The 11,931-nt window shown below is 47.0% G+C and overlaps 1 protein-coding gene across 2 annotated transcripts in view; it reads left to right on the forward strand.

The window, feature by feature from the left end:
* The first annotated feature begins 4,155 nt into the window (after window positions 1-4,155).
* LOC147027863 (lamin-B1-like) overlaps window positions 4,156-11,931 on the forward strand; it is a 66,237-nt gene continuing 58,461 nt past the window's right edge. Inside the window, exon 1 of one of the 2 annotated variants that reach the window (XM_085877570.1) lies at window positions 4,156-4,919. In XM_085877570.1, the coding sequence (XP_085733696.1) occupies window positions 4,555-4,919 (365 nt within the window). In that variant the 5' untranslated portion in view covers window positions 4,156-4,554. The remainder of the gene's footprint in view (window positions 4,920-11,931) is intronic. The other variant, XM_085877569.1, reaches the window with a different exon arrangement.

The following is an 11,931-nucleotide window of genomic DNA, read 5'->3' on the forward strand; positions in this document are numbered from 1 at the left end:
AAAACAGCTGTTCACCACCACCTCTTATCTTCCCCCATCCAAATCCTCGATCTTTTCTACCCCCGATAATCCACCCAAGCCCACTTCCTTCAATTCTCCTGCTTTCCTTCCTGAAAGTCCCTTTAATGTCCATCTTCCCCTCGCCATGTTCCCCGTCCCATCCCCATCCCTCTCCCTTCCACAGTTCACCTGTGTCTGTTCCCCAATGTTTTGTCCCTTCCACTCCCGCCCCTCTTGTCTCATGCCTCCTTGCTGTGAGTTGTGTGTTAGCTCTCATACGAGCCTCGACCAAGGTATACAAAAAAAAAAAAAAAAAAAAAAAAGGTCAAGGTCACGAAAAGATCAAAATCGTTTTTCGCTCATAACTTCATCAAAATTGATCTGATTTACTTCCAACTAAGCTTATAGTGAACCTTATTCTATTTGTCGCTTATAATCCTACCTATTCCTATAGTGAAAATGCATATTTGTGAAGATCGGTAGGGTCTGAAGTTTTGGGGGTCATGGTCATCGGTCAAAATTACAAATTTTCCATTAAAACTAAAACATGGTTTCGAAAATACAACTTTACGGGAAAACGGCTGGCTCAAACACCGTCAAATTGTATCCACAGGTGGGTAATGAACCTCGGACGACCCCATTAACTTTTGGGTCCAATTAGGTCAAAGGTCAGGTCATGAAAAGGTCAAAATCGTTTTTCGTTCATAAATTCGTCAAAAATGGTTTAATTGACTTCAAACTAAGACTAAAATATTCCTTATTCTATTCCTTATAATCAACATTCAGGTTAAGGATGTATCAAATTTAAATTTGATCCCCAAAATACTTTATGCCTTAAATGGGCAGGATTTGTTGTGCCTGGCACTACTTGTTTATATTTGAAATTCAAATTTTTTTCGATATCGTTCGCCATTTCAGCCTTATCTGCGTGGCAGTTGTCCATGTGGAGCCCTTCCTGAGTATAGCTGCCAATTAAAACCACACTTGCTTGTTGGCCCGTTTGGGGGGGGGGGGAATCAAATATATAATTAAATCCTATTTTTAAAAATCTATGATGGGTAACTTGAGAAGTTGAGATGTGTTGGTTGGCCTGGATATTCCGAATTTCGGCTTTGGTAGCACTGTCTTTAGGCAGAGCATGACTGATATTTTGTACATCATGAACGTCTTATTATGTCTTCTAAGTGTCGGTGTCAAAATGTTGGATGGTGAGATCAAGTGGTAACTGAGAAAACTTCACAGGTTGTTTGGATTTCCCTGACACAGGGTGCGATTTGATTGGGGGGGGGGGGGGGTGAGGAGGTTGGGGTGAGAAGGGATGGGTTTTCTTTGGCTCTGGTGTTTAACTCACCTGGAACAGTTTTTGTCCTGGGGGGGGGGTGGTTCCCCCCCAAAATATGTATTTGCTTTCTTCTCCGAAACTACGCAACCTTCATCAACCATGATGTACCAAATCGTGTTCATGTCATTAAAATTAAATGAGGGTCTAAGGGGGGTCTGTGGGGGGTTTGAGTGGCCGTTGCTCCTGATCCAAGTGAGCTTCAGGACACGTAGTCCTAATTTTTATTTTCCAAACAGCATCTGTGCAGAAATTCCGAGTGACAAGTTCATTTTTGTCTTCTCATATCCTTCATCTCAAAGTTGTCTATCCTACGTTTCAATCCCAACATAGCTACAAACTATCATCCTGGTGTTTGACAAACATGGTGATTCATGTGTGTGTGTGCTGTACTTCAGACGGATGTTAAACTTGGGAGTCCTATCTGCCGACATTCGTTGGTGGACTTTAAACAACCCAATGTGTCCTTCATAAAGAGTAGGTGAGCTATCACCAGCACCCTGAACTAATTCCACATTCCTGCCCTCACTACTGCTGGGAGAGGGATGGTAAACAGCACAACATGACCCTTACCAATAAACTGCAATGGCCGCACCGACCCTCTGTAACAGAGTATGCTACATTGGAGTTGTCGACTCATGGACCTATATTTGGCTTAATTTGTTTTCCCTCTACAAGAGCAAAGCTCATGGAAGAGCAAGGCAAATTAGACAGTGCGGCAGCAAGGCAACAACTGGGTACAACCTGAAATGGAAAGAGAGAAGGAGAAGGAGAAAAAGAAAAAAAAACACACTGAAATCAGTAAGTAAGAGGGTTGGGATGGGGTGTGACATGAGGTTGCAGTGCACTGTCTGCTTGAAGCCTTGGAGAGAACAGTGGGAAAGACCAGCCTCTAGAAGGAGAACAAAGTAAGTGAGTAGACAAGCGAGGGACAAAGGAGTTAAGGTGTGTCGTCAACCTGAATTTTGGAAGTTTAGCAAAGAAGTGGGTTATTGGAAGAATGCGTGCATCCTAAAGTTGCTGGGGAGGGTTGGAGGACAATATTGGGGAAGACAGTTGGTAAAAATAAAACAGAGACCACCGACCTCCCTGAAATGCGAAAGCTATAGATCTTGTGATTCATCATGGTCATGGAGATTCCAATAATGTTGAGCTTTAAATTCCACAAATGCAGGCGAGAAAGATGTGATGCTGAGGGCACTAGCCCATAGAGGAGAGCAGTATTCCATTGAGTTACAGACAAAGGTCTTGTAGACTGTGAGTCGCTCTGATTACTCCACGCATGCGAAGCAAAAAGTGTGGTTCGGCAATTGGTTCACCCTTTCTGGCTGTCTGTCTATAAACGTCAGTTTATGATTGAGGAACTGCTGAATTTCAATTGAATTGTTTTTTTTAAACATAAATCGGAAAACAAATCGTGCAGTTTTTAACACTACTTTGGCTCTGAATTTGTCCCGATTACGCATGTGCAGTGGAGAGAGATTATTTTTTTTAAAACTCTGTCCACCTGTCTCCCAATCAAATAAAATTGAAAATCATTCTAAACAGGAAATTTACTGTTTTTAAAGACGTCATAAAGGACACAAACAACAGGCATGAAGAACTAATGTAACGTGTTAAATAAGGGGGTGTAAAAGATGTTGCATCAACAATGGTAAACTTCTGAAAAAAGGTGGGTTTTTTTCGACAAACCTTAAAATTTTTATTTTATTTCAATTTAATTATACACTTTAACAGTGGAGAACACAAATCGCCTTTCCAAAACCCATTCCATTTTCCGTCGGTTTCCCATTCCCATTTCCCATTCCATTTTCCGTCGGTTTCCCATTCCCATTTCCCATTCCAAATTCCAAATGGAATTCCCATTCCAAAGCCAAAACCATTCCATTTCACACTACTTGGACAAAATATGACAGCATTTGAGGTCATCACGACCAATCAAATTTGCCACTCACAGAACTCGCCCATGTCCTTGTTTCTCAAGACTGTGTGGGTAAGGTGTTCCATGAACTCAACAGGTTTCCAAGGAAAGACTTGGATCGATGAAGGATGCCCATTCTGAAGCTGACTTTGGATGCCAGCTTTGCTACATGTTTGGTGCAGGAGAGTTCATGGCTGAATAAATCTTTAGATTTCGTAAGTAACAAACCAGACGATTAAAAGATCCCGCTCCCTCCCGCCGGGGGGCGAGATAATTATTGGTCGCCGCTGGGGGTAATTGATTAGGTGTGGAACGAACAATGGAACCCAGAGGAGACAGTTCAAAGTCAAAAAGTACGTTCGCCAACGAGTGCAGTCCAAAGTACATTTCAAATGGCGCGCCCGCCTTTTTAAGCTCCGCCTCCTAATGTCGAACGTCACAAGGAGTAGGCGGGGTTACGGACAAAAATGGGGGCGGGGCTAATGAGAGAGGGATGCAGGAGAGAACGCATCGGATGATTTTATTTTTAAGAGGCGGTTACAACAGACAAGATGACACAGAGCATCGGGATCGATCGTAACATAAGAAGTATTAAACGACATCGATTTATTACGTACGTTAATATGGCGGAATATTTGATCCTCCCCAATCCCGAATAGCTGCCTTTTGCACGCCTCTCCTTCCCTCTGTCGTCTCAAACTCCTTTGCATCGTCTCCCCGGACAGAGAGACGGAGGAATGTTCATTTCGTTAATTTAATTATTTTTATATTTTCCTGAGGTCGCCTGTCAATCTCATGACGTCATACCGTTCAGCGGTTTCGAGATAAAACCCTGAATGACGTGATTTCCGCCGAAAGGCCGTTTGAGGAGATTTCGCGCCAAACACTCGACGTTCGAAGAACGAATAACAGATCCGTGTGAGGAGAGTTCGTGCTCGAATCGCCATTTTATGAGAGAAATTGGGATTTTAAACTCGAATCTCAAGTCTCCGATGATTTTATTCTCCCGATCTGTACAAAGCACCGTCCCACTTCGTCTCCGTTGTTCTCCCGAAGAACACTCGGTCTCGTTCCACGCCCCCCTCCACCCCCAGAGCCGTTGAACGGGAGGAGCGCGGCGGCCATCTTACACACACGTTGTTACCGCGAGTGAGTGAATCCAGCTCGGCCCGGCCTGTCGCTCCGTCGCTCTGAACTCCATTACCCCCTCCCGCCCTTTGTGTACTTCCGTAAGGACGAATCTTTTAGTTCATTGTTTCCACCAAGCGAGCCGAGCCGAGTCGAGTAATCCAACATGGCAACTACCACGCCCGCTCAGCAGACGCGGAGCTCGAGCGCCTGGAGCTCGAGTATGGCGTCCCCGCTGAGCCCGACGAGGGTCACTCGGCAGCAGGAGAAAGAAGATTTGCGGAACCTCAACGACCGTCTGGCAGTTTACATCGACAAGGTGCGCTCCTTGGAGGCCGAGAATGGTCTCCTGATGCTCAAGGTGTCCGAGAGCGAGGAGGTGTCCTCTCGTGAGGTGTCCGGCGTGAAGGCCATGTACGAACACGAGCTGGCTGATGCACGACGCGTGCTCGACGACACCGCGCGGGAGCGCGCCAAGCTTGAGATTGAAGTGGGGAAGATCCGTGCCGAGTTCGGGGATATCGAGGGCAGGTACGGCACCTCCTCTCTTTCCCACATTTTTCTCCCCCCCCTTTCCCCCTTTCCCCTTTTCCTTGTCTCTTCTTTCCTTCCCCACCCTGTCATGTCTCTCCCCCTCCTCCTCTCTGCTTGTCTCCCCCCTCCCCTCTCTGCTTGTCTCCCCCCCCTCTCTGCTTGTCTTCCCCCCCTCTCTGCTTGTCTTCCCCCCCTCTCTGCTTGTCTTCCCCCCTCTCTGCTTGTCTTCCCCCCCTCTCTGCTTGTCTTCCCCCCCCTCTCTGCTTGTCTTCCCCCCCTCTCTCTGCTTGTCTTCCCCCTCTCTCTGCTTGTCTTCCCCCCCTCTCTCTGCTTGTCTTCCCCCCCTCTCTCTGCTTGTCTTCCCCCCCTCTCTGCTTTCTTCCCCCCCCTCTCTGCTTGTCTTCCCCCCTCTCTGCTTGTCTTCCCCCCTCTCTGCTTGTCTTCCCCCCCTCTCTGCTTGTCTTCCCCCCTCTCTGCTTGTCTCCCCCCTCTCTGCTTGTCTTTCCCCCCTTCTCTCTGCTTGTCTTCCCCCTCTCTCCTTGTCTCTTCTTTCCTTCCTCACTCCTCCACATCTTCCTCACCTCTCTGCCTTGTTTCTCTCTTCCCTCCTCCCTCCTCTTCCCCACACCCCTCTCCTCCTCTCCTCCCCTCCTCTTCCCCACACCCCTCTCCTCCCCTCCTCTTCCCCACACCCCTCTCCTCCCCTCCTCTTCCCCACACCCCTCTCCTCCCCTCCTCTCCCCCACACCCCTTTCCTCCCCTCCCTCTCCCCCACACCCCACACCCCTCTCCTCCCTCTCCCCCACAACCCACACCGCTCTCCTCCCCTCCTCTCTGCCACAACCCACACCACCTCTCCTCCCCTCCTCTCCCCCACACCCCTCCCCTCTACTCTCCCCTCCTCTCCCCCACACCACCTCTCCTCCCCTCCTCTCCCCCACACCCCTCCCCTCTACTCTCCCCCCTCCTCTCCATTTCCTTCACACATCCTCACTTTATTACGTGGAAATAGCACCACAAGGTATTTGTAATGTACCCACGTGGACACGTTCACAACCTGTCATCACCTTTTGCTGATTTTATTTTGAGTGGAAACTTTCCTCGACAATGACATGGGTGTGGTGGGATCTGGTGATAAGTTAAACTTGCCCACAAGTTGGTGTCAGGGTGTGGGGGAGGAAGTGATCCCAGGATTTTAGTTGTGGATGGAGACATTCTTTGCACTTTCTGTGCCAGAGGGGTGGGGGTTGGGGTGGATGGTTCACATTCCCTCAACTCCCCCGAAAGAGTCTACTCGAAGCCTGTACATGCAGGAGACATTCCCACGGTCGCAGCCCCCCCCCCCTCGCGTGAGGCACTTTCATTTTTGGAGGGAAACCCGATGCAGTGCGTAGAAAGGAGAGTACGTCCAATAATCTCTCCTTTTATATAAATCAAAGGTCGTGCTTTCGAGGAGCTGTTATTGAATTAATTTTTTAATAATCGCTCATGCTTTACGTAGTTGTCCAACAATTGTGCAGCTGAAGCATTGTTTAAGTGTGAGGTATTATTTTATTGTCCGAGAGCATTTGAAGTAAGGTTAGAGATTGTCTTTCCCAGGTTGGAGGGTTTGTCTGGTGTTTTTTTTTTTTTTTCCTGCATTGTGGTGGGAATGGAGGTGTGTGCGTGCGTGCGTGCGTGCGTGCGTATGACTTTTGAAGAAAGAAAGGAAAAAAGATTGTTCGACGGAAGACCGGGTCTGCAAAGGTAAATGAGGCCGAATGGGATCTGTATGATGAACCAACAGACATGTAGTCCTTGCAGGCCAAATTACAAATTGTTCACACGGTCATGTGCTGACCAAATTACAAATTGTCGACACGGTCATGTGCTGACCAAATTACAAATTGTCGACACGGTCACGTGCTGACCAAATTACAAATTGTCGACATGGTTACGTGCTGACCAAATTACAAATTGTCGACATGGTCACGTGCTGACCAATTTACAAATTATGGACACGGTCGACGTGCTGACCAATTTACAAATTGTCGACACGGTCATGTGCTGACCAAATTACAAATTGTCGACATGGTTACATGCTGACCAATTTACAAATTATGGACACGGTCGACGTGCTGACTAATTTACAAATTGTCGACACGGTCATGTGCTGACCAAATTACAAATTGTCGACATGGTTACATGCTGACCAATTTACAAATTGTCGACACGGTCGACGTGCTGACCAATTTACAAATTGTCGACACGGTCGACGTGCTGACCAACTTACAAATTGTCGACACGGTCGACGTGCTGACCAATTTACAAATTGTCGACACGGTCGACGTGCTGACCAATTTACAAATTGTCGACACGGTCGACGTGCTGACCAATTTACAAATTGTTGACACGGTCGAGGTGCTGACCAATTTACAAATCGTTGACACGGTCGACGTGCTGACCAAATTACAGATTGTTGACACGGTCGACGTGCTGACCAAATTAGATTGTGGACACGGTCGACGTGCTGACCAATTTACAAATTGTGGATACGGTCGACGTGCTGACCAATTTACAAATTGTGGACACGTTCGACGTGCTGACCAATTTACAAATTGTGGACACGGTCGACGTGCTGACCAATTTACAAATTGTTGACACGGTCGACGTGCTGACCAATTTACAAATTGTTGACACGGTCGAGGTGCTGACCAATTTACAAATCGTTGACACGGTCGACGTGCTGACCAAATTACAGATTGTTGACACGGTCGACGTGCTGACCAAATTACAGATTGTGGACACGGTCGACGTGCTGACCAAATTACAGATTGTGGACACGGTCGACGTGCTGACCAAATTACAGATTGTGGACACGGTCGACGTGCTGACCAAATTACAGATTGTGGACACGGTCGACGTGCTGACCAATTTACAAATTGTCGACACCGTCGACGTGCTGACCAATTTACAAATTGTCGACGTGCTGACCAATTTACAAGTTGTCGACGTGCTGACCAATTTACAAGTTGTCGACGTGCTGACCAATTTACAAGTTGTCGACGTGCTGACCAATTTACAAGTTGTCGACGTGCTGACCAATTTACAAGTTGTCGACGTGCTGACCAATTTACAAGTTGTCGACGTGCTGACCAATTTACAAGTTGTCGACGTGCTGACCAATTTACAAGTTGTCGACGTGCTGACCAATTTACAAATTGTCGACGTGCTGACCAATTTACAAATTGTCGACGTGCTGACCAATTTACAAATTGTCGACGTGCTGACCAAATTACAAATTGTCGACACGGTCACGTGCTGACCAAATTACAAATTGTGGACACGGTCACGTGCTGACCAAATTACAAATTGTGGACACGGTCGACGTGCTGACCAAATTACAAATTGTCGACACGGTCGACGTGCTGACCAAATTACAAATTGTGGACACGGTCGACGTGCTGACCAAATTGCAAATTGTGGACACGGTCGACGTGCTGACCAAATTGTGGACACGGTCGACGTGCTGACCAAATTGTGGACACGGTCGACGTGCTGACCAAATTGTGGACACGGTCGACGTGCTGACCAAATTACAAATTGTGGACACGGTCGACGTGCTGACCAAATTACAAATTGTGGACACGGTCGACGTGCTGACCAAATTACAAATTGTGGACACGGTCGACGTGCTGACCAAATTACAAATTGTGGACACGGTCGACGTGCTGACCAAATTGTGGACACGGTCGACGTGCTGACCAAATTACAAATTGTGGACACGGTCGACGTGCTGACCAAATTACAAATTGTGGACACGGTCGACGTGCTGACCAAATTACAAATTGTCGACACGGTCACGTGCTGACCAAATTACAAATTGTCGACACGGTCGACGTGCTGACCAAATTACAAATTGTGGACACGGTCGACGTGCTGACCAAATTACAAATTGTGGACACGGTCGACGTGCTGACCAAATTACAAATTGTGGACACGGTCGACGTGCTGACCAAATTACAAATTGTGGACACGGTCGACGTGCTGACCAAATTACAAATTGTGGACACTGTCAACGTGCTGACCAATTTACAAATTGTGGACACGGTCGACGTGCTGACCAAATTACAAATTGTGGACACGGTCGACGTGCTGACCAAATTACAAATTGTGGACACGGTCGACGTGCTAACCAATTTACAAATTGTGGACACGGTCGACGTGCTGACCAAATTACAAATTGTGGACACGGTCGACGTGCTAACCAATTTACAAATTGTCGACACGGTCGACGTGCTGACCAAATTACAAATTGTGGACACGGTCGACGTGCTGACCAAATTACAAATTGTGGACACGGTCGACGTGCTAACCAATTTACAAATTGTGGACACGGTCGACGTGCTGACCAAATTACAAATTGTGGACACGGTCGACGTGCTAACCAAATTACAAATTGTGGACACTGTCGACGTGCTGACCAAATTACAAATTGTGGACACGGTCGACGTGCTGACCAAATTACAAATTGTGGACACGGTCGACGTGCTGACTAAATTACAAATTGTGGACGCGGTCGACGTGCTGACCAAATTACAAATTGTGGACACTGTCGACGTGCTGACCAAATTACAAATTGTGGACACTGTCGACGTGCTGACCAAATTACAAATTGTGGACACGGTCGACGTGCTGACCAAATTACAAATTGTGGACACGGTCGACGTGCTGACCAAATTACAAATTGTGGACACGGTCGACGTGCTGACCAAATTACAAATTGTGGACACTGTCGACGTGCTGACCAAATTACAAATTGTGGACACTGTCAATGTGCTGACCAAATTACAAATTGTGGACACGGTCGACGTGCTGACCAAATTACAAATTGTGGACACGGTCGACGTGCTGACCAAATTACAAATTGTGGACGCGGTCGACGTGCTGACCAAATTACAAATTGTGGACGCGGTCGACGTGCTGACCAAATTACAAATTGTGGACACTGTCGACGTGCTGACCAAATTACAAATTGTGGACACTGTCGACGTGCTGACCAAATTACAAATTGTGGACACGGTCGACGTGCTGACCAAATTACAAATTGTCGACATGGTCACATGCTGACCAATTTACAAATTATGAATACGGTCGACGTGCTGACCTATTTACAAATTGTGGACGCGGTCGACGTGCTGACCAATTTACAAATTGTGGACGCGGTCGACGTGCTGACCAATTTACAAATTGTGGACGCGGTCGACGTGCTGACCAATTTACAAATTGTCGTCGCGGTCGACGTGCTGTCCAATTTACAAATTGTGGACGCGGTCGACGTGCTGACCAATTTACAAATTATGAATACGGTCGACGTGCTGACCAATTTACAAATTGTGGACGCGGTCGACGTGCTGACCAATTTACAAATTGTGGACGCGGTCGACGTGCTGACCAATTTACAAATTGTGGACGCGGTCGACGTGCTGACCAATTTACAAATTGTTGTCACGGTCGACGTGCTGTCCAATTTACAAATTGTGGACGCGGTCGACGTGCTGACCAATTTACAAATTGTCGTCACGGTCGACGTGCTGACCAATTTACAAATTGTCGACACGGTCGACGTGCTGACGAATTTACAAATTGTTGACACTCTCGACGTGCTGACCAATTTATAAATTGTGGACGCGGTCGACGTGCTGACCAATTTACAAATTGTGGACACTGTCAACATGCTGACCAAATTACAAATTGTCGACATGGTAACATGCTGACCAATTTACAAATTATGGATACGGTCGACGTGCTGACCAATTTGCAAATTGTCGACACGGTCGACGTGCTGACCAATTTACAAATTGTCGACACGGTCGACGTGCTGACCGATTTACAAATTGTCGACACGGTCGACGTGCTGACCGATTTACAAATTGTGGACACAGTCAACGTGCTGACCAATTTACAAATTCCTGACTCGAACTGACCCCGGGGCATTCAATCAGCGGCACAGCTGTACCCCCTATCCCCCCCCCCCCGAGCAAGCAGCCATATGCTGCATATGAAGTAGAAGAGGTTTGTGCGTGTGGTTGCCCAAGAGGACTGAGTGTATTTTTGTTTCTGCTGCAACATCTATTGTTGGTCTATCCAGGCCGGCGAGGCATTGAGAAATATCTGATTATTTTATTTATTTATTTATTTTCTCTCTTCATGTATGTATGTATGTGTCGTCCCTCAGGTGGACGTTTAACTGAGCGTCCCATCTACCAGCATTAGTTGGTGGACGTTAAAGATCAGTGTCATTCGCAAAGAGGAGGTGAGCTATCACCGGCACCCTGAACAAATCACCATTTTCTGCCTTGAGTGATTGCTGGGAAGGCAATGGCAAAGCACCCAGTATATCCCGTGTCAAGAAACTGTTTAGGCAGCACCGACGTTCTAACAGAGAGTATGGTACATCAGTCAGGTGTATGTCTGTCAGTCAGTCTTCAGTTAATCGGTGTGGGGCCTTTCTGAGTGTGGGCCCGGCACAATTGTGATGTCGTTGCTTCTTACCATCTGGAAGTCGATGATCTAAAATCTCAATGTGCTTCACGATTGGAAACAGGCATTTAGATTATTTTAATTTATTTTCATCGATATCCGACGTCTCCACATCGCTCCAGTATGGTTACGTGCTGAGGTTTTCTCGTCTCTGAATGAAGGTTGTCCTCGGCTGCACGTGGGTTTTGAAAATCCTCGTTGACTTTGACGCCAATCAGCTGACGGTGTGTTTATCACGGGCACATACTCGGCCTGATGGGCTTTAAGAGTAATATTTAGAGGCTGTAACGAAAGACTATTTCTCGTGCCGCCAGGTGGAATATGATGTCAGGTGATGAGGCAGCTTTGTGCTCATCTTTTCATGAATACTGTCTACAACATTGTTTTCGTGCACCAGCTGGTATAATGGGGTCACCCCATGTCATTGGCATTCTTACAGCTGATCTGTCTCTGCTGAGGGATTATCCGCATGGGTTCAGATCCTCGG

Source organism: Eptatretus burgeri, chromosome 4 (assembly GCF_056783735.1).
Source record: "Eptatretus burgeri isolate ZD-2024b chromosome 4, Ebu_testis_v1, whole genome shotgun sequence".
Taxonomy (NCBI): Eukaryota; Metazoa; Chordata; class Myxini; order Myxiniformes; family Myxinidae; genus Eptatretus; species Eptatretus burgeri.